Raw genomic sequence first — 24,678 nt, 5'->3', positions numbered from 1 at the left:
AGAAAGAGACCCAGCATCTCCTAAGGAGGTCTCCATAAGGCGTGGGGGGCACTGTGCTCAGCCCTGAGGGCTCAGTGTTCATTCTTGATCGAAGACAATGAGCAGAGACTGTCCAACTGCAGGGAACACCCCGACCATTGCCAAGGACTCCACTGGACCGTGAGTCCTGGAAAAGAAAGATTCTGTTCTAGTCATTCACGCTTATCAACCCCAGTAAGGACTGAGAGGGACCCTGGCAAGACCAAACCCCCGACATTTGTCATACTCTTGGTGGGAGGCCAGAGTCCTATTTCTTAAAGTCAAAGATCTTTTTTGATTCCTTTGTCCATTGCCTTCACTCACAGAAGGAAAAAGAGGTCATGAGAGGAAAAACCCTCTCCTCGCCTCTGTTCCGGGTTCAATTCCTCCGCCCCTCTCGGAGAGCCCGGCAGGCTACCGAGAGTATCTCACCCGCACTAAAAAGCCTGGCAAGCCACCCGTGACATATTTGATATGCCAAACACAGTAACAACAAGTCTCACAATGGAGACGTTACTGAGCCTGCTCGAGCAAATCGATGAACAACGGGAGGACAGTGCTACAGTGCTACCGTGCTTCTCTGTTCCACAGAAGGGCACATCCACATCCCATTCAAAGTTGGGACTTGGATTTGGGTCTCTTGGTTCCCTGAGGACTGTTCGTTTCATAAAACACAGAGGAATGATGACTCGGTAATTGAGGTTGAATCAATAAGAAGAACAGGACTAAGGCGAGTTCTAGGGGAAAAGACTATATAGAGGTGTGGAAGGAGAGGAATGTGTTGGGAGAGACTTACATGGGCCACTTGTCAGGATGGTCACACTATAAAATTTCAAATTAGCAGTGTTTGGGCAAGAGACTTTTCATGATGACCTTGCCTCTTCCTCCTCATCTTCTGCTCCAATACAGGCACCAATAGACTTCTTTAATCTGTTTTTTTTTTAATTTTTTAAAAAATTTTAATGAAACACTGTGAGATACAGTTACAGATTTACAAACTTTCGTGATTACATTTCAGTCATACAATGATCGAGTGCCCATCCCTCCACCAGTGTCCATTCTCCACCACCAAGGTTCCCAGTATCCCTCCCGCCACCCACCACCCACCCCCGCCTCTGTGGCAAGCACATTCCCTTTTACTCTCTCTCTCGCTTTGGGTATTATGGTTCGCAATACAGGTACTAGGTGGCCATCATGTTTAGTTTTTAGTCTACTTTCAGCACACATCTCCCATCCCGAGCGAGCCTTCCAACCAACATTTACTTGGTGGTCCCTTCTCTATCTCAACTGCCTTTTCCCCCCAGCATGTGAGACCGGCTTCCAAGCCATGGAGCAATCCTCCTGGCTCTTATCTCTACTGTCCTTGGGTGTTAGTCTCCCCTTATGATACTTTAAATGCCACAAATGAGTGCAGTCATTCTACGTCTGTCCCTCTCACTCTGACTCATTTCACTTAAGCATGACACTCTCCATGTTGATCCACCTATATGCAAATTTCATGACTTCATCTTTTCTAACAGCCGCGTAGTACCAATAAACTTCTTAAACCTTTCAATCTCCCCTCCCCACTCTGATGGACTGACTCTTAGATATCTCTCCCATCTCAGTGTCTGAACTTTTCAAATCACCTGCAGGATTTGTTTATAATGCAGTGACCAAAAAATAAAACTTAATTTAATTCAGCTTCAGCTTCCTGAATTTAATTTAATTTTTTAAATTAAATTAATTTTTTAAATCACCACTACTGATGCCAGTTTCTTAGATCTAAAGGATCCTCATTTACTTTAGTTTGGGAGCCCCTCAAATGGTGCTTAGGGCTCTCAGGTCTCCTCCTCAGGGGCCAAACAGGCTGATGATATAATGCAAAGGCACCCCAGGAAAACTCAGGGGCTTCCAAGGCTGCACCCAGCAATCCTCAGGGAGCATGAGGTATTGACCCAGGTCAGCAGCACACAAGCAACACATGTGCCTTACCCCCTGTTCTATCTCTCTGGCTTGGGATCCTCATTTTTTATAAGACTCCCACTCCAATTCCCCAGTGACTCTCGTAGAGGTGTTTATTGATAGGCTCTTCAAAGCTTAGTCTTCTGTTTGATGGCTACTTTCCAGAGAAAGAGAAACCGAAGACATGATGGCTCCTGCCAAAATAGGACAATCTTCACAAAGTTTCCTATTTGAACACTTTTTTGTAAGCCATGTTCAGCAGTTCTTCATAACAGACAATATGAAATATATTATTTTGGTTGTGTTTGGGGAGTGGCCTTGGGGCTTGGGATGGAAACATCCTGAGTTTGGTGGTGGGAAGGTGTAATGGTGGTGGGATGGGTTTTTGAATATTGAACGTAATCAAACATTGTGAACAAACTTATAAAATTTAAAAACTTTAAAAAAAAAGTAATGTGGAGTTCATGCCCAATTCAACCAGTTTAATCACTGGCTGAATAAAAAGCAGTGCTCCTATATTGCACTGCACTGTAGCACTATCCTCCCATTGTTCATCAATTTGCTCAAGCAGGCTCCAGTAACGTCTCCATTGTGAGACTTGTTGTTACGGCTCATTTTGTCTTATCGAATAGGCCACGGGGAGCTTGCCAGACTCTGCCATGTGGGCAGGATAATCTCGGTAGCTTGCCGGACTGTCCGAGAGGGATGGAGGAATCGAATTCGGGTCAGCCTCGTGCAAGGCAAACGTCCTACCCACTGTGCTGGCTCCTACATTATTTAAAGAGAGAGAGAGAGAGAGAGAAAGAGAGAGAGAGAAGCTGAAGACAGGAAAGATCTTACTCCAAGTGACTGCTCCCTGATTCTCTTTGTAACCTCTTGGTTCAAGTCATTCCAAAGAGTGAATTTATCTCAAAGAAGCCTCAGGGACTTGGTGAGCCATGGTGCCAGATTCCTGCTGGGAATCTGTCCCTCAAGACTGGCACTGCCTAATCTCCTCAGTCTTTGGGAACCCCTTTTTTTCTTTCCCCAAACTTTTCCATCAGGAGCTTAGTTCTGGAGCCTGTTTCTGACTCTCTTATACTCTGCAGAAAACACCAATTTGCTCAAGCGGGCACCAGTAACGTCTCACAACAAATTGTGAGACTTGTTGTTACTGGTTTTTGGCATATTGAATACGTCACGGGAAGCTTGCCAAGCTTTGCCGTGAAGGCCAGATACTCTCGGTAGCTTGCTGGGCTCTCCAAGAGGGACAGAGGAACCAAACGCAGGTTGCCCATGTTGGCCATATGCAAAACAAACACCTTACCCACTTTGCTATCACTCCAGCCCACCTGCTCACCCTAAGAACCAAATTTACAGCTAGTGGGGACAAAGGAAGATGAAGTCATTTTAACACTTCATGGGAAGAGCAAACAAAATGACTTTGAAAGCTCAGAGAGAAAAAAAACTGTTTTCCCCAAAAAAGGTTCTAGTTTGGGCCTTTTGTTCCAGTGCAAAATTACTGGTAGTCCCCTCACTCTAAAGAGTTTCTTGATGGAGTCATCTAAGCCCGTGTTTGCGTGCTTCAAATCACCTTGAGAAGGAGAAGAAAGAAAACTGATGAGGTTTGGCAAGAAATAAAGACCACCTTAATGCCACTGGAAACTTCCTGTTCCTGGTGCACTTCTGACTTTTGACACAGAAAGAGTCACAGAGAACAGACAATTTGTTAAAGAAACTTTGGTACATCTTATCAATGGAATACTATGCAGCTGTTAGAGATGAAATCATGATTCACATATAAGTGAATGGACATGGAGAGTATCATGCTAAGTGAAATGAGTCAGAAGGAGATGTAATAAGAGAGGAACAACTAAGGATAGTAGAGATAAGGGCCTGGAGGATGGCTCCATGGCTTGGAAGCCGGTCTCACATACTGGGGCCAAGGACAGCTGGGATAGAGAAGGGACCACTAACTAAATGATGGTTGGAGGACTCACTTGGGATGGGATATGTGTGCTAAAAATAGACTATGGACCAAACATGCTGACCGCATAGTACCTGTAATTGCAAACCATAACACCCAAAGGGAGAGAGAGAGAGTAAGAGAAATGTGCCTACCACAGAGGCGGGGATGGCAGTAGGGATACTGGGAACATTGGTGATGGAGAATGGGCACTGGTGGAGGGATGGGTATCCGATCATTGTTTGACTGAAACATAATCACATAAGTTTGTAAGTCTGTAATTGTATCTCACAGTGATTCATTAAAAAATTATGATAATTTTTGTTTAATTCTGGAGCACTGAGAGTGTGAATATTCTCCATGCCAAGAGAATCACTGGGGTGGGGAAACTGAGTTCAGGGGCAATGATCATAGATTCCAAAGATAACAATCCTGCCAAAGGATTTTGTAGCTCTCTGCTGGGGTGTTCCCATCTTACCATGACATGGATCTCAGTGTGATGTCTATTAAGGAGGAGGTAGTTAATATTTTTAATCTTTGTTCGTTTTCCTGCCCTTGGGGATAGGAAAAGTTGCTGGGCCTGGAAATATCTATATGCTCTCCACATTAGTGCTGCAGCAGAAACCATGGCCCCAATCCTAATGATCCCTGCTGCTCCCTACAGCCCTCAAAGACAATTCTTCGACCTGTCCTCAAGCAAATCTGAAAGTCCCTGAAAGTACAGATAGATGTATCTTACAAGAACTTTATTCTATCCCAACCTGGGATGTACACTAATCAAATGATTGGCTTGTGCCCGGTGCCCAACGTTTGACCTGGGCTTGGATATTCCACCCCCCACACCTCTTGCTGCAGTCCTTACATCTCCTACTGCTGGTCTTCCCACCCTCCTGGCCAAACATCCTCTACTCTCTTCCCCATGAGGTGCACTCTTACCTTCTGACTGGACTGGTTATGCAACCAGCTAAATTTCAGGAACAGACTGGCCAACACTCATCCTAGTGTGACCCATGAAAAACTAAAACACCAGGACCTAGAACTTATACTTATTTTTGAAGATGACCTTAAAAATAATTTCCAATTGGAAGTTGTTCTTACGACCTTGATGAGCCATCACAGAGGAAAGGGGAACGAACAGACCACCTTTCCCTTATCATAGAACCAACATGAAAGGAGACCATGCAGAGGCCAAACTCCTTTGGAAAACACCTACATCCGCAAAGACATTGTAGAGCCAAGTTGTTCAGTGTCTGACTCAGTAGGGGATATTCCAGAGTGTGCAAAAGCACGGTGCCTAAAAGCATAGTATTTTTCAGTGTGTTACATTCTCTTTATACTCACTTTCTGCGGATGTGAGCATAAAGTTTACGATGCTAAAATGTCAGGGCTGGGAAAAATAGAGACGCTACTGGCACCTGCTTGAGTAATCGATGATTAACGGAATGACAGTGACAGTGACATTCTCTTTACTGAGCATGACTGACATCCGATATTATTCTGACATTAAGGTGTACAACACAATGATTCAACATTTCTGTGAATGTTTTGTTTTGAAGAGTTGATTTCATTATACCTCATGCATGCAAGGCATGAACTCGACCATGGAGCCACATCATGAAGCCTTGATTCAACATTTTTAGATTACATTTCACTAAAATCCTACAGGATTTGACTGTTTGGGTCTAATTTCATCAACACAATACCCTTAAAGATATCCCTACTATTGCAATGGACAATATTTCATAAATTTTCATATCCGAGTTGTATCTTGTTGTGTATATATAGCACCTTTTCTTTATCCATTCAACCCTCAATGAGCATTTAGATTATTTCCATATGTTAATTATGGTGAATATTTTTTACCATTCCTCAAATATGTCCTGGACTCAAGACTTTTTTTATGTTTTTCTTGGCTCCATTATTCATACCTTGTTTTTCTTGACTGCTTCTAAGTCTTGCGTACTGTTAGTCATTTGTGTGTAGTTATTTGTTCATATTTTCTGACTCCTTCAGAAGAATATTCGGCTCATCCTATATCATTTTAATACATTAGTTTCTAGCAGATAAATAATCAAATCAAATGTATCCTGAACTTAAAGGAATATTTAATAAGCTGTTGTTTAGGGCATAGTATCCCAAGACTAACTAGAATTCTTTAGAATCTCACATTGTTGTCGAAGCACAACAACAATGAAAAAGAGCATCTGTTGTGAGAGAGAACAAAAGGGAATGCCCTGCCACAGTGGTAGGGTGGGATGGGGGGAAGGGGGGTGGGAGGGATACCGGGACTGGTGGTGGTGGATAATGGGCACTGGTGGAGGGATGGGTATTCAATCATTGTATAACTGAAACGAAGCACAAAAATTTGTAAGTGTACAACTGTACCTCGTGGTGTTTCACTAATAAAAATTTAAGGAAAAAAAGAAGTAGTTAGGTAATAAAATTGTGGGTTATGGTTATGATATTTTGGTAAAAACTTTGGATTCCTATGTTTATAACTATTCAGGCTAAATTTATTTATTTGGCTAGCTTTAGGATTAAAATAGTTAAGATTTCCTGGCAATAAAAATGTGTGTGTGTTTTTGTAAGCCCAAGCTTTTCCTTATTTGTTTCAACAGCTGAACAATGGTTTCACACATTAATAATAAATTGTTTGCTATCATAAGTAAGTAAGTAAAGGCCCTCCTGTTGATCATCGATTTGCTCGAGCGGTCCCAGTAACGTCTCCATTGGAGACTTTGTTGTTACTGCGTTTGGCATATCGAATACGTCACGGGGAGCTTGCCAGGCTCTGCCGGGTGGGCGAGATACTCTCGGTAGCTTGCCGGGCTCTCCAAGAGGGGGGAGGAATCAAACTCGGGTCGGCCATGTTGGCTGTGTGCAAGGCAAACGCCCTGCCGCTGTGCTATCGCTCTAGACCCATAAAAACATAAAAAAAGAGCATCTGTTAAAATAGCAAGCATGGATCTTAGCACTTCATAGATGCTGGCTCTGAAATTCAAGATCAGTGTGACAGTGATCAAAGTAGTTTCACCTTTTCTTATCTACAAAGTAGAGGTACTAAAGTTTATGGGGAAATTATGCAGATTCTAGGGAAGAGGACTTCATATGCTTCTTATAGAGATAAAGTTATTCAACAAAGGGATGGTAGCCACAGTTTTTATTATAGTCAATGAGGTTTCACTCTGAACTGTAGACAGGGGCCTTGAATAAAATCAGGTCAGATAAAAGCCGAGAGGAGAAATGCTGAGTTACATTAGGAGAACACTGTGTTCCAGGAGTAGCCAAGCCTTTTCAAGGGCACAGGTAATGGAGAATGAGCTAGATTTATAGTTCGACTCCTCCCTTCCCTTTCTCCATAAAATGCCAGCCCCAAACTGAACATGTAACTGGTCGACACCATGCAGATCCAGGTGGTTTTCGGAGTTTTCCTTCTCATCATCGTCCAGGAGGTTAGAACAGAATGCCACTATGTAGGTCAGTATGTTTTTGGAATCCTTGAGAGTAGCTTGGGGGGCTGAAGCGATAGCACAGCGGGTAGGGTGTTTGCCTTGCACGCGGCTGACCCAGGTTCTATTCCCAGCATCCTATATAATCCCCTGAGCACTACCAGGAGTAATTCCTGACTACATGAGCCAGGAGTAACCCCTGTGCATCGCCCGGTGTGACCCAAAAAGAAAAAAAAAGAGTAGTTTGGATATAGGACCAGGGATGCAATAACAAAACAAAGCCCATTTCTTGTCTCACAGGATAGCGAGTCAACTCAATGTATCCGCTATATGTTGTGATCTCACAATGTTCCAGGCACAGTGTTCAGGTTCTCAGCAATGAGCAAATCAAGCCCATCATTATGAGATTCATGTGCCAGTGAGAAAGAGACAGACAATACTGGAAATTAAAGTTCTGTGAAAAAGGATAAAAGAGTAGAGGAGGGTGTATTTCTATTATGGAGGGTGGTTGAAGGTTGACAGAACTTGAGAGAGGGACAAGGGGAAGGGGGGATAGGACAGAAATAAGAGCTGAAAAAGGAAAATGATGACTTAGTTGAGCCAAGTCAGACCAACTTGTAGGGAAATGTACCTCCCAGAACCACTTCTTTTTTAATCAATTCCCCCTTTTATTTCCCTTTGTTGATGTCACTGTTCTGATGACGTGGATCAGCTCACACGCTGGATTGTAGAGCAGACATATTTTCAGGTGTGCTGCCTTTCATGGGTTGCCGACCAAGTTGGGGGTGGTCAATAAGGTTTGTATTTCCTTAGTTGTGGTGCTTATATACGTGCTCACTGGATCCAAAATTCTTGGACATGGCACTTTCATATCTCTTGACTGTGGTGCTTGCTAGGATTCACACCCCTTCTTTGTGATGCTTATATACACCTAGTTGGGTGTATTGAAAATTGCTGAGACAGGAGGAACCATACGGTATTGCTGCAAGGCACAGAGAGCAGAGATGCCAGGACTGTGCTTTTATTGAATGTGAGTCAGTGGGGAGCTGAGCATATGACCATTTGTTTGCTAAGTAGATTTGATATGCCCCTGTGCTATTTTTCCTCACACATGTGATCACTTTCTTTGCTGACTTTCAAAAACGCAAATGGAAGTAGAGAGATGAAATGACATACATTTGAGATAACTCACTGAAATGCAGACAGCAGTAGATCCCAAGAGTTGTGAGCATCCAGTAAGACTTTCCGTTATGTTCTTATCTGTTTTATTGGTATAGTTTAGGTAACGTGTTTGCAACAGTGTTTATGTTTGTGGCACTATAACACACAATTATTATACCTCACCACCACCTAACTTCCCAAGGTGCACCACCAACATCCTAGTATTACTTCTCGTTCTTCTTCTAATTATTTTCCCCTCCCCTGACCATCCCCAGCATGGCAATCTGTTTTGTAATCCAAGGCCAAGGGCTTGTCATATTTTGATACTGTCTTTTTCCTTATTTTATTTCCCTCTATACCACAGGTATCCAGTACAAAAATATGCATTATTGGGGCTGGAGAGATGGCTTATTTGAGCATATGCTTAGCATGCAGAATTCCCAGTTTTGATTCCCAGCCTTGCACTGTCCCCCCAAGACTCCCCAAGACACAGAACCAGAGTAATCCCTGAGTTCCACCCCCAAAATTAAATATATATCATAGTGTACTACAATTGTGAAAAACTAGAGTTTTTTTAAAAAATGAAACCCATAAAGGCATAAGGGAAAGGTAAAACTTGGTCAAATCTTACCCTGCAGTGATGGTCATTGCCTTCATGCAAGTGAGCACCCTTGCTCTCTGCATTTCATTTATGAGTGAAATTTTGAACTATAGATTCTTAAATGAGATGCTAAATATCCCCATAACCTAGTAGACAGGTAGACTTCAACGTTTAGCTCTCTGTTCAGAAGAAGTAACAGCAGCCTCTGTACCTTACTGATTCCATCTTCACTGTCACTGTCCTCCCATTGTTCATCAATTTGCTCGAGCGGGCCCAGTAACATCTCCATTGTGAGACTTGTTACTGTGTTTGGCACATCGAATACATCACGGGTAGCTTGCCAGTCTTTGCCGTGTGAGCGAGATACTCTCGGTAGCTTGCTGGGCTCTCCAAGAGGGGTGGAGGAATTGAACCCGACTCTGCCAGGCTGGCTGTGCACAAGGCAAATGCCCTACCGCTGTGCGGGGATGGAGCGATATACATTCAATATGCTAAACACAGTAACAAGTCTCAAAATGGAGACGTTACTGGGCCCGCTCAAGCAAATCGATGAACAACGGGAGGACAGTGTTATATTAAGCTAATTGATTATGAAGGTGCAACAAAATAAACCTTGTGGAAGTCAGTTAAGGTGTTATTAGAAGTAAGTGGGCAATCTTAAGTGTTTTTATTATAAAAGAAGCAAAGTTGTAAGTCAAACAGCTAGTTGCACAATTTTATTAGCCAAGCATGACTCCATCGAGGTGTTAGAGAGGATCACAAAGAAAACCTTCCCCCAAATAAAAAGAAAGAACAAAACCAGCAGAAAACAGATTGAAATATAAAATAAAGTGATAAAAAAATTATTGAGTGAGGGGGTGGAGTGGAAAATAGATTCTTAGAAACTGCTTAGCACAATATCTTTCCCACTAAAAACATGTTCATGTACAGACGCACCCCTGACAGAGGACACCCCCACTTCCTCCTGATCATGAGGTAACACCATCCTCATTCCAGAAAAAAGGAAACAGGTCAAGTGATTTTCTTTTGATTTAATGACATGAAGGGACAGAGAAAATAAGCAAGAAGGACTCCAGCCTTGCAGCATCCCCTGTCAGAGTCCAGGGAGAGAGTCTCAGGACCAGTCCCACACACACAACTCTGCCTCTCATCTGGACTGAACATTTGATGGACGAGGCCAGGGAGCTGGATAGGAAAAGGTGAAGAGTTCAACTACTATGGACAATCTCCTAGTTACACACAGAACCCTGCCATCCTCTGGCTACGGGTTATCACAGAGAAAGTTAATTGGTCTGACTTCTCCACTTTCTCTCTTTAGGGCATAAAAGGATCTACAGGAGGGAAAAACTGTGCAAACTACCTATGAACCCTGGTCTTTGTAGAAATAAACTCCAAAGATGGTTTTATAACACCAAAAGTGGAAATTGTGAGAAGTTTGAGTATGGAGGCTGTCTTGGTAACACTAACAACTTTGTGGAAGAAATGGATTGTCAGAGAACCTGCAAATAAGACTGGTTTGCCAGTATGAACTCATCCTCCCTGGAGTCACATTCTGTATAAGAATTAAAAATTTCTGAGAGAGTATTCCTCCACGCCAAATTTATTCTCCATGCTCTCTGCTGAAATTATTCATCTCTGTGTCAACTGTTGTTAAAAGTTTTTATTCTCAGACCCTCTTCTTTCTCTTAATGGTTTATTTTTATTTGTATGTAAGTTAACATGGTTGCAATGTGTTCACATTTACGATGCAGTAACAAAGTTACTGTACCCCAACACTACCAAAATGTCCAAGCCATTCCATCACTGCCCCTTTTAATATCTCTTGCCCACCCTTCATTCAGACTTGTTTTATCAAGTATATACCAGCATACCCATGAGTGCACTGGAGAAATGAAAAAAATAGCAGCTGTTTACACTTACACTGAAGGACTGCTGAACCTATGGAGAACAAACGCTTTATGCAAGAGGAGAGTGACTAGAACAGCTGTGGCATCAAATATCCCACTCCATGGGATATGGAAATGAGTCTGATGCCTGCAAACAAGCAAAGGAATAAAAGAGAAACTTCTGCAAATCGAGGGAACAAAGAATGAATGAAAGATACTAAGGTAATTATTTTTTACTGGGAATTTTTCAGGGTTTTTTTTAAACTTGACTTTAGGCATTGCGGGGTTTTTCTAATTTTTTTATTTTATAAGTTACTTCACAATATTTGATTACATTTAATATTCAAACACCAATCCCACCACCATTTCTAGACATTGCGTTTCATAGTACTGTTAATGATGGGGCTTCATGAACAGAATCTTCTAACACCACACCCTCCACTAAAGTACTGCCAAGTCAGAAACCTTGGGTATTTTTTTTCTTTTTCTTTTTTGCATTTTGTTTTGTTTTGTTTGCTTTTTGGGTCACACCCAGAGATGCTCAGGGGTTACTCCTGACTCTGCACTCAGGAATCATTCCTGGTAGTGCTCCGTGGACCCTATGAGATGCTGAGGATTGAACTTGGGTCGGCCGAGTGCAAGGCAAACGCCCTCCCCACTGTACTACCGCTCCAGCCCTCTTTTTTGCATTTTATAAACTTTATAAACACTGTGGTTTATAAACACTGTGGTTTACAAAGTTGTTCACAATACCATTGTTTCGGGCATTCAATATTCTAACACCCATCAGTGTGACTTTCTCTCTACCACTGTCCCCAAGTCCCTATCAAGCTACCGAGAGTATCTCGCCCGCACGGCAGAGCCTGGCAAGCTCCCTGTGACGTATTCGATATGCCAAACACAGTAACAACAAAGTCTCCAATAGAGACATTACTGGACCCGCTCGAGCAAACCATAAATTATCTCATCTAATATTCCAGACAGCACAGAGAGGACAATCTATTCAAATCTTTATCTTACAAATTGAGGGAATTCAAGGGCAAGAAGATGAACTATTTGTCCAAAACAGGTAACTGACAGGAAAGAAGCTGGTATCAATCAAGACTGGTGTCCATCTCACCCACCTGCCACAGCCACACGTCCGCTCACTGGGCCAGACCACACAGCCTCATATGCAGCTGTGTGATATCTCCTACAGCAACAGACAACTTAATACATTCTTATAAAAAGACTTAACAGCCCTGCAATCAGATATTTATGTGAATCAATTTTCTATAAATTGATTTTCTATATCTATTGATTTACATATTGCATCTATGCTATCAATTTTAATTCTAGAATTGTATCAACAGTTGTGGCTTTTAGTCTATATTAAAATTAATTTTAAAATAAATGAATTTTTTTAATTGGACTTTTTTTTCTTTTTGGGTCATACCCAGCGATGCTCAGGGGTTACTCCTGGCTTTGCACTCAGGAATTACTCCTGACGGGGACCCTATGGGATGCTGGGAATTGCACCCAGGTCGGCCACATGCAAGGCAAACATCCTACCTGCTATGCTATCGCTTCATCCCAGAAAATAAATGAATTTTTTTAAAAGAATGGTATCAGTCAATCAAGACTAACGGGAAAAATATATAAAAATTAAAAATAAATAAAATTTTTAAAAGGCTGCATCTGGAGTGATAGATAGCACAGCAAGCAGAGCGTTTGCTGTGCACACGGCCAACCCGGGTTTGATTCCCAGCAACCCATAGGATCCCCCAAGCACCACCAGGAGTATTTCCTGAGTGTAGAGCCAGGAGTAACCCCTGTGCATCGTTGGGTGTGACCCAAAAAAAGCCAAAAAAAAATTTAAAAGACACTAACTGTAGGCCTGTATTCTGAATCAGTTGTCTGTGATTCAAGTTCAGCTCTGGCACGAGCAACCAAGGCTCTGTTTGTATCTCCCTCATGTAACATTCCCAGATGCTAATCCAGACTGACAGCAGAGGTTCTGGGCATGCCCGATCCTTCCTTTTTGTCATCGTGGATGTTGTTATTACTGTTGTTGCTGCTGTTGTGGAACTGACAACTGACGACAGCACATGTTAGGCACGTGCTCTACCATCAAATCACACCCCCAGCCTGCTTCGACATTTTCCATAGTTTGTTGTTTTTGAAGCAGGCCAAAGTGATTATTGCAGGATCAGAATATGTAAAATAAGCATTTTCTTAATCAATTTAGCAAAAATTATTCCACTGAGGAATTAGGGTCTTGTATTTCCTTTACAGAATTAAAGTTTTAATATATGATCAATACCATAACGTTCCCCCATTTAGGAAAGAAGGGAGGGAGAGAGGGGGAGGGAGGGAGAGAGGGAGGAAGAAAGGAAGGTAAGTAAATTGGTTGTGGATTGCATTATTGCCCTAATTCCTCTCCCCACCACCACCCCACCCCTGACTAAACCGGACTAAACCCTCATTTGTAGGATTTGCAGTTCCTCCCACTAGAGGCAGAGTGTATTTATCTACCTCTTCATTTGAGCTTGGCATGCGGTGTGAACAGATGTAATGGCAACAGACACTTCTCATCAGCAGAAGCACATTGGAATATGCTTCTGCTCCTGTTATCATTAGGAGCACATGCCTCTCAAAAAAATAACTGGTCCAACCAGCTAGGTGCAGCCTCACTCACTTAGTTAACTCCTGCAGAGCCACAGACATAGGAGTAAGAGCAAGTTGTGATTCACTCATTTGAAACGGGAAGTTCTTTCCGCTCAAATTTATTCCCCCGAATAGAGGCCTACAGTCATTCATCTCTGTGCCAGCACCTTTTCCAAGAATGTTTAAAGTTTTTCTTTTTGGGTCACACCCAGCAATGATCAGGGACTACTCCTGGCTCTGCACTCAGGAATTACTCCTGGCGATGCTTGGGGGACCATGTGGGATGCCGGGGATTGAACTCACATACAAGGCAAACACCCTACCTGCTGTATTATTGCCCCAGCCTCGGACTTTCTTTTTCAAATGCATACCTGCATACATAAAAATACATTGGGGAAATTAAAAGCAGCTATTCACATTTAGTCTGAGTGATTACTGAACCCAGGGAGGACAAAGACTTGAGAGGAGAGGAGGAGGAGAGGAAATCTGGGCCATGGTCTTGGAATGGCTACATGGACACTGAAACAAGACAAGGAAACAACAGGAAGTAAAGGAAATGGGGGAGAAAGGACAACACTAAGGTCATTCTAATTTAAAAATTGGTAGTTTATTTAATTAACTTTTTAATACAAATTCAACCTGGAAACCAGAGAGAGCACCAGGCCAAATCATCATTTGTCCGTTGATCTTGAAGTGATGTGCCATGCCTTTCATTCCATCACTTTTTATAAGAGCAAGTTGGGGGTCCAGGCCACACTCAGATCAGGGATGACAGAAGGGCATGAATGTGGGAAGATGAAGATCACTGGGGCCACCTCGGAAACGGACTGCCAAAGTCTGACTGCCATGGGAGGACACGGGTCAGAGTCCCACAACTGAGACTGCTTGAAGTCACTGTTCTGGGGGCTCCTCCCTCCTCCAACCCTGATATTTGCTCATCAGGGAAGCTCAGGGCTCAGGTACCTGGTCACTCTGAGTACAGAAACCAGCTGGTCCCACTTCACCTGTATGGATGCTGCCAGAAGGCCAGTGGGTGCCAGCTAAGTCCCATGGTCTCTAGCTTCACACCGAAGAGCTGGTATTGATGCTTCATTCAATATCTCCATCCCGGGCAGAGTCAATAGTACAGCAGGTTGCCTTGAATCCGGTCAACCCAGGTTCAATTCCCAGCATCCTATATGATCCCTTGAGCGTCACCAAAAGTTATCCCTGCACACCCAGCCAAGACTAAGCCCTAAACATTGCTAGGGATAGCCTCCAAAAACACCAAAAACAAAAAAGGAATATTCCATCCATCTACTCTGGAGAAAGATGTTTCAAAAGCCTCCATGGTTTTGACATGGCACCAGCTTCAAACTTCAGGCATTTAACAAACATTCTGGGAAAAATAAACTAAATATGTGGGTGTACTGGAAAAACAACTTAAGAACACATTGATGCAGTTCCTAATAGCTTTTAGCAGTTAACATTGGTAAAAGGTAAAGGTAAAGGCCCTCCCGTTGATCGTCGATTTGCTCGAGCGGGCCCAGTAACGTCTCCATTGGAGACTTTGTTGTTACTGTGTCTGGCATATCCAATACTCTCGGTAGCTTGCCGGGCTCTCCGAGAGGGGCGGAGGAGTCGAACTCGGGTCGGCCATGTTGGCCGCTTGTAAGGCGAACGCCCTACCCGCTGTGCTATCGCAGTTAACATTATTCAGTGTAAACTTTCTCATTCATTAAAAAAATAATCTGCAACAAAATTGCCAACAGGTGTTGTGCTTTGTTTATGTGGAAGGATCACAACTGATTTAAACTATTTTCCCCCTGGTTGGGGGTCACCCAGAGAGTTACTCCTGGCTCTGCACTCAGGAATCATTCCTCGCCATTCTCAGGAGACATATGGAATGCCAGGGATTGAACCCCCATCAGCCACAGGTAGGAGGCTGGCTCTGTGCTCATCCAGGGCATGTGCACATCCAGGGCATGGTGGGACTGTTTTACTGTCTCTCTGGCCCAAAATCTATTTTGGGATTTTGGTATGGTTGCAGTCTGGTGTTTCTTGGACCTCAGTTATCCTCAGACTGTAGGAACAAATGGTCTGGAAACTCCACCTCCACGCTGGAAAATAGTGCTGATTCTCAGTTTAAACTCTGGGGGGCGGGGGAGGCTTCTGAGAATACCACCTGCACCCACCTCTCCTGTGGTCCTACAAGGGTTGCGTGTTACCTGAGTTCGCACTCTAGCAATCCCAGAGTTCGTCCTGTTCCAGAAAAAGCATACAGCTCCACCACTGAAGGCAGAGGGCCTTCACGGGACTCAGCATTTTCACAACCGTGCCCCTGTCATCCTCCACCACATGACATCTCACTACTTAATCTCTCCCCCTGGCCTCCCCCCCACCCGAGGTTTCAGGAGGAAGGACCCTCCCTCCTGGGTCTCTGCTGGCCCCTCGACCTTCCTGTATACTGATGTTTCCGAGGTGGGGTGGGAGGACTGGAGTTCTCAGGCTCTGGGGTCTCTATTTCTGGAATCTTATGGTTGGTGTTTTGAATTTGTGCAGCGGGTAGTACAGTGGGTGCCCCCTCTGATTCAGGATTTAGCTTCCTTTGCCTCAAGGGTAGTTGGGGATGGGGGGTGGGGGTGGTCAGTGTGATAAAGCTTGCAGAGCCATGGTCAGAATGCCTGGGGCATAGAAATAATGAACAATATGAAGTATTTATTAGTATTTTTGCTTTCATCCTCAATTTAACTCTCTAGGTAAGCCCTGTTAATACTCGGTTTCAGATTCCGAGGAAGCCAAAAGTGCAGGAAGTCACACGAGTTCACCCAAGGTCACAGAGCTCCAGAAAAACTGGAAGCTCACAGCTATCTGAGACAGAGGGCTTGGGGAAGGAAAATCAGACAGGTAAGGTCTGGTCTCAGAGTTTAAGTCTGGAAGAATCAGAAAACATGCTTTCAGCACCTCTTAAGTTTTACCCGTAGCTTTGGGAGATAGTTCCAGCTCAGAGAGAGAGAGAGAAAAACAGAGAGACAGAGAGACAGAGACAGAGACAGACAGAGACACACACACAGAGAGAGAGAGAGAGAGAAAGAGAGAGAGAGAGAGAGAGAGAGTCACATCACAGAAAATCAACCTTTTTTGGGTTTGGTTTGGTTTTGCTTGGGGGCCACACCTGATGGTGCTCAGAACTTACCCTTGGCTCTGCACTCGGGAATTACTCCGGGAAGTGCTTGGAAGATTATATAAGAAGCTGCAGATCAAACTGGGTTCACCCACTGTCCTATCACACCAGCACTGAAAATCAATCATTTTTAAGCAAATAATTAAGTGGCTTTGGGGCTTATCCACAGTGTTGTGTATCCATCACCTTTATTAATTCCAAACTTCATCACTCCAAAAGAACCATCACTCTCATGAGCAGTCACTCTTTATTCAGCCGCAGCCCACTCCAGTCTGGCTGGGGTTGGGATGAGGGGTGTGTAGACTAAGACGAAGAGAGAGAGATTCCCAGGGTTCCGCCTGCAGAAGAACTTTGGTCTTGGGATGTCAGGCATGGAAGAACAAAGGCCAGCTTGGAACATCAGCCAAGCCTATAGACAGAGCACTGGACCATGAGCCAAATCCTGGAGGCTGCTCCCCGGTATGCTGATGCACTCCTGATGTTGAGAAGATAAGATGAGACAGAATATAACGTGAGATCAGTTGTGCAGCACAGGATTAGCTTTGCTTCAGCTCTAGTCAGAAAATCCTGCTAAACATCTTTCTACAGGAAAGCAATAGGTTTGCTTGGAGGATCTAAATCTCCTCTGAGAATCTTTGGGGAACAGGTGGAGCTGTGGCGAGCCGTGACCCGCTGGAGGGTGGGCTTGGTTAGCCTGCCCAGGCTGAGCTCCTGGACCCCTGAAAAGTGGATCTCTGAGATCCTACCATCTCTGCACCTTCCCACTGCCTCCCATACTTACCAGATTTTTGCCACGAACAAACACTACTTTTCCCAGTTTTAGCCTCCGTTTCCCAGGAAATCTCACTTTCCTGTGCAGTGTATTCTTACCTCCTGGTCAGGGCAATGCTTTGGCACCTGATCTTCCAAGAAGGCGCCAACCCCGAAAGGGACTAGCCAATATCTCTCCCTTCCAGCATGACCCTCCCAGGAATTGGGCCACGGGGCGCCCATGGGAACTCACATTTGGGGGAACAGGCATTCTGGCATATATCTTTGGACTGGAAGTTGTTTTGGTTTCCTTTGCAGCCACCATAGATGAAGCCGAAGCACCGTTGACTTTCTTTGTCATACCACCACCGATAAAAATAAGCCCAGCAGGGGCCAGCCACTTTGGGCAAACTGCATATGTCTGCAATGAGACCCCAGAGCTGAGAATTTAGAACCTCTCAAAAGTGGCTGTTATTGTTTCTCTGAGCAAACACCATCAGTGAGATGAGTTGAGTCACTTTATCACACCTCAGAAGCCAAAGCCTTTGACAGATTTGGCTCATTTTCAGGGGAATCCCCAGAGTGAAGCTCTTTAAGTATCTGCTTCCCTAGCCCTTTTGCTCTCTGACCTTGCTGTCTCCCATGAGAGCATCAAGGCTCTGCTCCTGACTCAGTTTGTGTACCACTGTTCCCCACGTAACCTGTCTTGTTCTTGACCTTCCCTTCTGCAAAACGACAATGCAAAATCCCACCCAGCTGGTCAACTAGGGCTGCTCCAGCAGAAATGACATCTGCACCTGTACGTTCATTACAGCACTGTTCACAATAGCCAGAATCTGAAAACAACCCAAGTGCCCGAGAACAGGTGACAGATTAAAGAAACTTTGGTACATCTACACAATGGAGTACTATGCATCTGTTAGGAAAGATGAAGTCATGAAATTTGCTTATAAGTGGATGGTCATGGAGAGTGTCATGCTAAGTGAAATGAGTCAGAAAGAGAGGAACAGACATAGAAGGACTGCACTCATTTGTGGAGTATAAAATAACATAATAGGATACTGACACTCAAGGACTGTAGACACAAGGGCCAGGAATATTGCTCCATAGTTGGAAGCCTGTCTCATGAGCTAGGGGAGAAGGCAGCTGGAATAGAGAAAGTATCACTAAGTCAATGATGATTGGAAGAATAATTCAGGATGGGAGATGTGTGCTGAAAGTAGATAAAGGACCAAACGTGATAACCTCTCAGTATCTGTATTGCTAACCATAATGGCCCGAAGTAAAGAGAGAGTATGAGGGAAATTGTCTGCCATGGAGGCAGGGGAAGGTTTGAAAGGGGGTGGATATACTGGGGACATCAGTGTTGGAGAATGTGCACTGGTGGAGGGATGGGTGTTTGATCATTGTGTAATTGAAACTCAAACATGAAAGTTTTGTAACTGTATCTCATGGTGATTCTCTAAAATAATAATAATATTGATAATAATAAAACAGGGATGCTTCAGGGTACAAATGAGACACCCCACGCTCACTGCCACCTCTCATGACGCTCCAATTTGTGAGCTCCTTAATTGCACTTGAAAATGCAGCTTCTAGGATGGGGGAGGGGGTGAGGGAGGATAGTTGCTCAATAAATACAACCTGAATGTCTTTTAAATAAATATATGAAAAAGAGTCATAAGCCATTTATTCGTCCTTCAAAATCATGCTAAGTCAGATCATATGAGATAATCAGTCATGCAGGGAAGTCAAGTGAAAAGAAGTAGTTTTTCAGACAGTAAAGCACTTTTTTTCAGACAGTAAAGCACCTACAGTTAGTGCTGGTCCTATTCTGGGCTGAATTGTGTCCCTGCTTTATCTCACAATGTGATCCTATTTGTGACTGAGCTGCTGGCTGATAGAATCAGTTCAGATAAGCAAGACTGGAACTGGATGCATCCCTAATCCCATAGGGCCTTTGTCCTTATAAAACAAGTAACCATGGACCACACTGACATGCGCACACTCAGAGGAAGAAAGTAAGGTGAAGACAAAGGCATCACTTACAGGCAATGGTCACTAGCAACCCCCAGAAGTCACTGGTGAAGCCAGCAACAGATTCGCCCTCAACTCCTGAGAAAGAATCAACCCTGGGAGCTCTCCCATCGTGAATTTGTAGATCACAAAATGGTGAGATTCAAAGGACCACAGTGACTCTATTTTAGAAAGCCAGGTCCCCAGGGCGCGAACATCTGACATCTGACCACAAATAACAAGGATGATTCAAGTCAATGTATAGTAGCAATACATGTCACTTCTGCACCCTCCACTTGCTTGCTCAAGGCTGTGAGAATGACCCTGGCCAGGGGTCCCAGACACGCAGGCAGCACCCAGGCACGTAGGCTGGAAGGCAGGGGGCTTAAAAACCTCTCCTGAAGGGTGATCGGGATTCCAAGTCTCTTAGGCTGGTGAGCACTACCCCACTGAATTCCCTGTATGTGTTTTGGTGTGTGAATAAAAAACTTGAAAAATCTGTCCTGTGTCTGTGTGTCTCAGTTGGTGGCTGAGCTCAGGCTTATAGCCACTTAACATTTGGAGATTCCACCAAGATCTCAGATCACCTAACAAGACCATACATTTTTTTGTTGTAAAAAGTCCTCTGTGTCTGCAGTCTTGTGATAGTAGTAGCGCCAGAAAACTGATACTAGTCTGAACTCAACCATGAGTTTCCATGAGGTAAGTTCACACAGGCAAAGAGTGCGAATACTGTTGACTTTTACCTCCTACTCACTCACAACTGCCGGTTTCCTTCAGTGAAGCTTCATTGCCTGAGGCCTGGGTTGCTGAGATAGACTCCAATTGCCCATTCTCCTTCCATGCCTGGTCTCTCCAATCAAGCCTTCCCAGTGCCCATTAGTGAGGACCAGATGGATGTGGAACAAATCTGCTCGGGTCATGCCACAGCAAAGATCTACCATGACTCAGCTACCTCTCCAATCTATCAGTGGATTTCCACTGTTCTAAGGATCAGCTGGGACTGTGGCTCCCCAGATCTTAGTGAGACAGTAAGGGTCTTTGTCCTTATAAAACAGGTAAACATGAACCACACTGACATGCACACACTCAGAGGAAGAAAGTCAGGTTAAAACAAAGTTCTACCCATTTTTGGCCTAAATTTACAACAAGTTCTTTTGAACTTCAGTACAAGTCTGCTTTTAATGGAAAGACTTCTTCAGCCTTCCTGAACAGAGTGGTCAGTCTTTCCAGGCATTTGGGAGTGTGGACAAGTGATATGATCTAAGAAATCCAGAGAGAAAGAGTATGAACACAATATAGGAAGAAGTCTGTTGATAAACATTCATTAAATGAATTTAAAAATCTTTGGTGCCTTTGTGAGGTCTCAGGATGCAGGGATGGAGTGAGTATTACAGCAACAAAGCAAAACCGCTTTAGTCTGGAGTGGTTAAGAGAAGTTTCTTGGTTGTTTCTATGTAAAGAGAGACATTCACTCTAAAAAAAATGCTAGGAAATCACTTAATCACCACATGCAGCATCAATGATTATTTTGGCCTGACTATCAACAATGGCCACTGAAAATCAGGAGCAAAAAGCAGCCAAGAGGCACCCCAGAAGGGGGCAAGTGAGAGCCCTCCCCGCCCCAAGGGACCCAGCCTCAGCAGCCAACCTCCACAACCCAAACACCACCATGTACCAGTCCGCTCCCCACTCACTCGGGCTGAGCCTTACATATGAGTGAACAAATTCCTGGACTGCGTGGTCACTTTTGCAGCCACACAACACATCATAAGACACTCCCTACCCATTCTCCATAATTACCACACCATATTTGATGGGGTTCAGACAGCAGGTAACAAATCATAGAGGGAAATATATATGCATATTTTCGAATATATAGACCAACGTTCACATCACCTAAACTTTAACAACATGTTAGTGATATCCTATAGAATGTCTTAATGGCTCCTGCCAAAATAGAACAATCTTCACACTGTTTCGTATATGAACACTTTTTTGTAAGTATGTTCAGTAGTTCTTTGTAACAGACAATACAAAATATATTCTTTCAGTTGTGTTTTGGGACAGGGATTGAGGTTTGGGATGGAAAAATCCCGAATTTGGTGGTGGGAAGGTATAATGGTGGTGGGATTGGTGTTTGAATATTAAATGTAATATCAAATATCGTGAACTAACTTACAAAATTAAAACGTTAAAAAAAAGCAGCCAAGATCCTCTCTGTTTCAATCCCACCCCTGCATTCATGTTCTGTTGGGGAAAACCAACGCCCATGTAGGCTGACATTCTATCAGAGGTAAAAACTGAATAAAATTTTAGGTCCCCCAATTCCAGCAATCTTGCCTTGAGAACAGTCCTTAGCCTGTTCAAAACCCAAAACAATAACATCAGAGTGAACAGAAATGAGCATGGGTAAAGTTATTGTTGATTCTGAAGATCTGAATATTACCTTCGATCAAGCCCAAACATTTTTTCCCACAGTTGAACTTGCAACACTTCCTGGTGGGCAGGCATTGGCTGTCCTTTGCACATTCATCTCTTTCTCTGAATTTACACTTCTCTTTAAAACTGGGACATTTTTCTAGGAAAGAAGCAGTCTCACAGCCATTAGTCTTTTTTTTTTAAATAAAAAAATTTTTAATAGTGAGACATCATGAGGTACAGTTGCAGACATTTTTGTGCTTGAGTTTCAATTATACAATGACCAAATACCCATCCCTCCACCGGTGCCCATTTCCCACCACCACGGATCCCAGTATCCCTCCCACCCCCCATTTCCCCCATCCCACCCTGCCTCTGTGGCAGGGCATTCCCTTTTGTTCTCTCTCTATTATTGGGTGTTGTGGTTTGCAAAAGACAGCCATTAGTCTTGAAGGTATAATAAATCGTTTTGCTCCAGACACTTTGCTCTAACAGTTCTGAAAGATGCCAAATTGTTTGCCTTCATTTTCTTATCCCTGCACATTCTTATGTTCAGACTGCGCCCCCCCCCCAAGTATTTCCCAGAACTGCCTATCAGATTCTCCCTCTTGATTACACCTTACCTTCCCCCTGCTTATCTACTTCCTCATTTCCCTCTCTTTTAAGTCAGCTCAACTTTGGCACTAGCTATGACATTTGGACTGGACATTATTTGATGGAAACAAAAGATCTGTCCTAAACATTCTAGGACATTTAGCAGGATCCTTGAAGTCTACCCACTAGTTACTCATAGCACTCTCTATTGTAGTAAGAAAAAAAATCATCTCTAAACATTGTACATGTTCCCTATAAAGCAAAATCATCCCACTGAAAGCCATTGGCCAAAGCTGATCTGGTCATTTTGGCCTAACTAAGGAGCTATTTTGGTTCCACTTTCCTGAGAGGAGCTATGGGACTATGATAAATATTTCTCTCCCTGATATCACTTTTTTGAACTTCTAAATTCCATTGGTATACCACCGTGTTTTCTTCTTTTGAAAAATCATTTTAGCCTTACACTGGTGTGAAGAAGAAATGAGACAGATGTCATCATAGATTGGTACGTAGGTAATTAACATTTGTTAAGTGTTGGTCGAAAGTTAAACACTCTTCTTTTGGGGGGGTCACACCCAGCGATGCACAGGGGTTACTCCTGGCTCATGCACTCAGGAATTACTCCTGGCCGTGCTCAGGGGACCATATGAGATGCTGGGAATCAAACCTGGGTCGGTCGCGTGCAAGGCAAACGCCCTACCAGCTGTGCTAACACTCCAGCCCCCTTAAATACTCTTCTAAGCAATTTTTTTAATGTATTGTCTCTTTCAATCTTCATAAAAGCTCTAGGAGGTGTAATTATGAATGAACTCATCTTACACACCAGGAAAATGAAGAACATAAAATATAAATAACTTTTTTATTTTAAAATTAATTTTTTAATTGAATCACAGTGAGATACATGGCCAAAAGGCACATGAAAAAAAATGCTCTACATCAGTAATCATCAGGGAGATGCAAATCAAAATAACAATGAGATATCATCTCACACCACAGAGACTGGCATGCATCAGAAGAACTAGAAATATAAGTAACTTCATCAAAGTTGGATGCTCTACAAGGGTGGAAGCAGATGCAATGCACCAAGACCCCTCTCTTTAATTCCTTAGTATCAAAATGTTCAGAAAGTGGCAGCAATTGTCATAGTTACTTATATACTCAAGGAATATTACTACCTTAAGTTCAAAAACCTTAATACTGTTTTTTATCCCAAAGTCTACAAAAGCTCTAGGAGGTGTAATTATGAATGATTGTAGGGATTGCTTATAGGATTATGTTGGAAAGAACCAGCTGTTATTAAGATAATATATTAAGAGAAAGATTTTTTTGGAGGGTGGGGAGTGGGATATGGAAAAATTCCTTCAGCTTCCAGGATTCCTTTAGCCCTTCCCATAAATGCTAAATCCTGTGCCTCTTCCAAATCCCCTTCAGTCCCCAAGAAACACTCTCCACTTCGAAGGGGTTAAAAGTGATGTCACCTCAGATCTGAATTCTTGAACCCACAGAAAATGATCTTTCACAGAGAAATAGCAACAAATATTCCAAATCTCTCTCTCCTCTCCCAACTTGAGACTGTGGCTAAGATGAAAGCAAGCCAGATCTGAAGAATCGCTTCTTGTTTCTCCCCATACCCCAACCCCGACCCAGAAATCTCCCCTCACTCCAGGGACTGGGTTGAGACTTTGACACTTACTCAGACCACGTCCCTGAACGGTCACCAGAAGGGCAGAGATTACCAAGATGCTCAGAAGTACCGAGGACTCCATTCAGAAGAATCCTGGCCAGTCTGATGCTTCCACTCCATGAAAACTCCTGACTGCTCTGATCCAATCCATCCTTGCAGTTATCCGGATGGGATAGGGAGCTGGAACCAAGCCAGAGACTTTTTTCCTCCCTGGGAACACCAAGTTCCAGAGACCATCAGCACAATTGACAGACATCCGTATGCCATTGCCTCTGGTTGGTTTAGATGCAGGGTGAATAAGCAAAGTTTGTCTCACTTTCCAGGCTATGATCAAGGGCTTTCACCTTTTCGAGAGCTACGAAATATCCTCATTCTTCATTCATTTTCCAAATACTAAGTG

At 43.4% G+C, this 24,678-nt stretch overlaps 1 protein-coding gene across 1 annotated transcript; it reads right to left on the bottom strand.

Annotated features, from left to right (window-relative positions):
* Nucleotides 1-11,034: 11,034 nt before the first annotated feature.
* On the bottom strand, nucleotides 11,035-24,360 carry LOC130030246 (eppin). The gene is made up of 5 exons (XM_056121476.1): nucleotides 24,288-24,360; nucleotides 22,029-22,160; nucleotides 17,817-17,984; nucleotides 15,858-15,921; nucleotides 11,035-11,056 (listed from the first exon to the last, which is right to left on the bottom strand). The coding sequence occupies exons 1-5, from the start codon at nucleotides 24,358-24,360 to the stop codon at nucleotides 11,035-11,037; spliced, it is 459 nt and encodes a 152-aa protein (XP_055977451.1).
* Nucleotides 24,361-24,678: the final 318 nt, after the last annotated feature.

The sequence above is a fragment of the Sorex fumeus genome, unplaced genomic scaffold (assembly GCF_029834395.1).
Source record: "Sorex fumeus unplaced genomic scaffold, SorFum_2.1 ptg000044l, whole genome shotgun sequence".
NCBI classification, from domain to species: domain Eukaryota; kingdom Metazoa; phylum Chordata; class Mammalia; order Eulipotyphla; family Soricidae; genus Sorex; species Sorex fumeus.
The sequence above is the reverse complement of the archived record's forward strand: the minus strand, read 5'-3'. Positions and strand labels throughout refer to the sequence as shown.

Coding starts and splice junctions, on each gene's coding strand:
- LOC130030246 (XM_056121476.1), bottom strand. CDS start 24,360: ATGGAGTCCTCGGTACTTCTGAGCATCTTGGTAATCTCTGCCCTTCTG. Junction 22,161..24,287: donor CGTTCAGGGACGTGGTCTGA/GTAAGTGTCAAA, acceptor CTTCTTTCCTAG/AAAAATGTCCCAGTTTTAAA. Junction 11,057..15,857: donor TTGCTAGAGTGCGAACTCAG/GTAACACGCAAC, acceptor TGTTCTCCATAG/GTTCAGCAGTCCTTCAGTGT.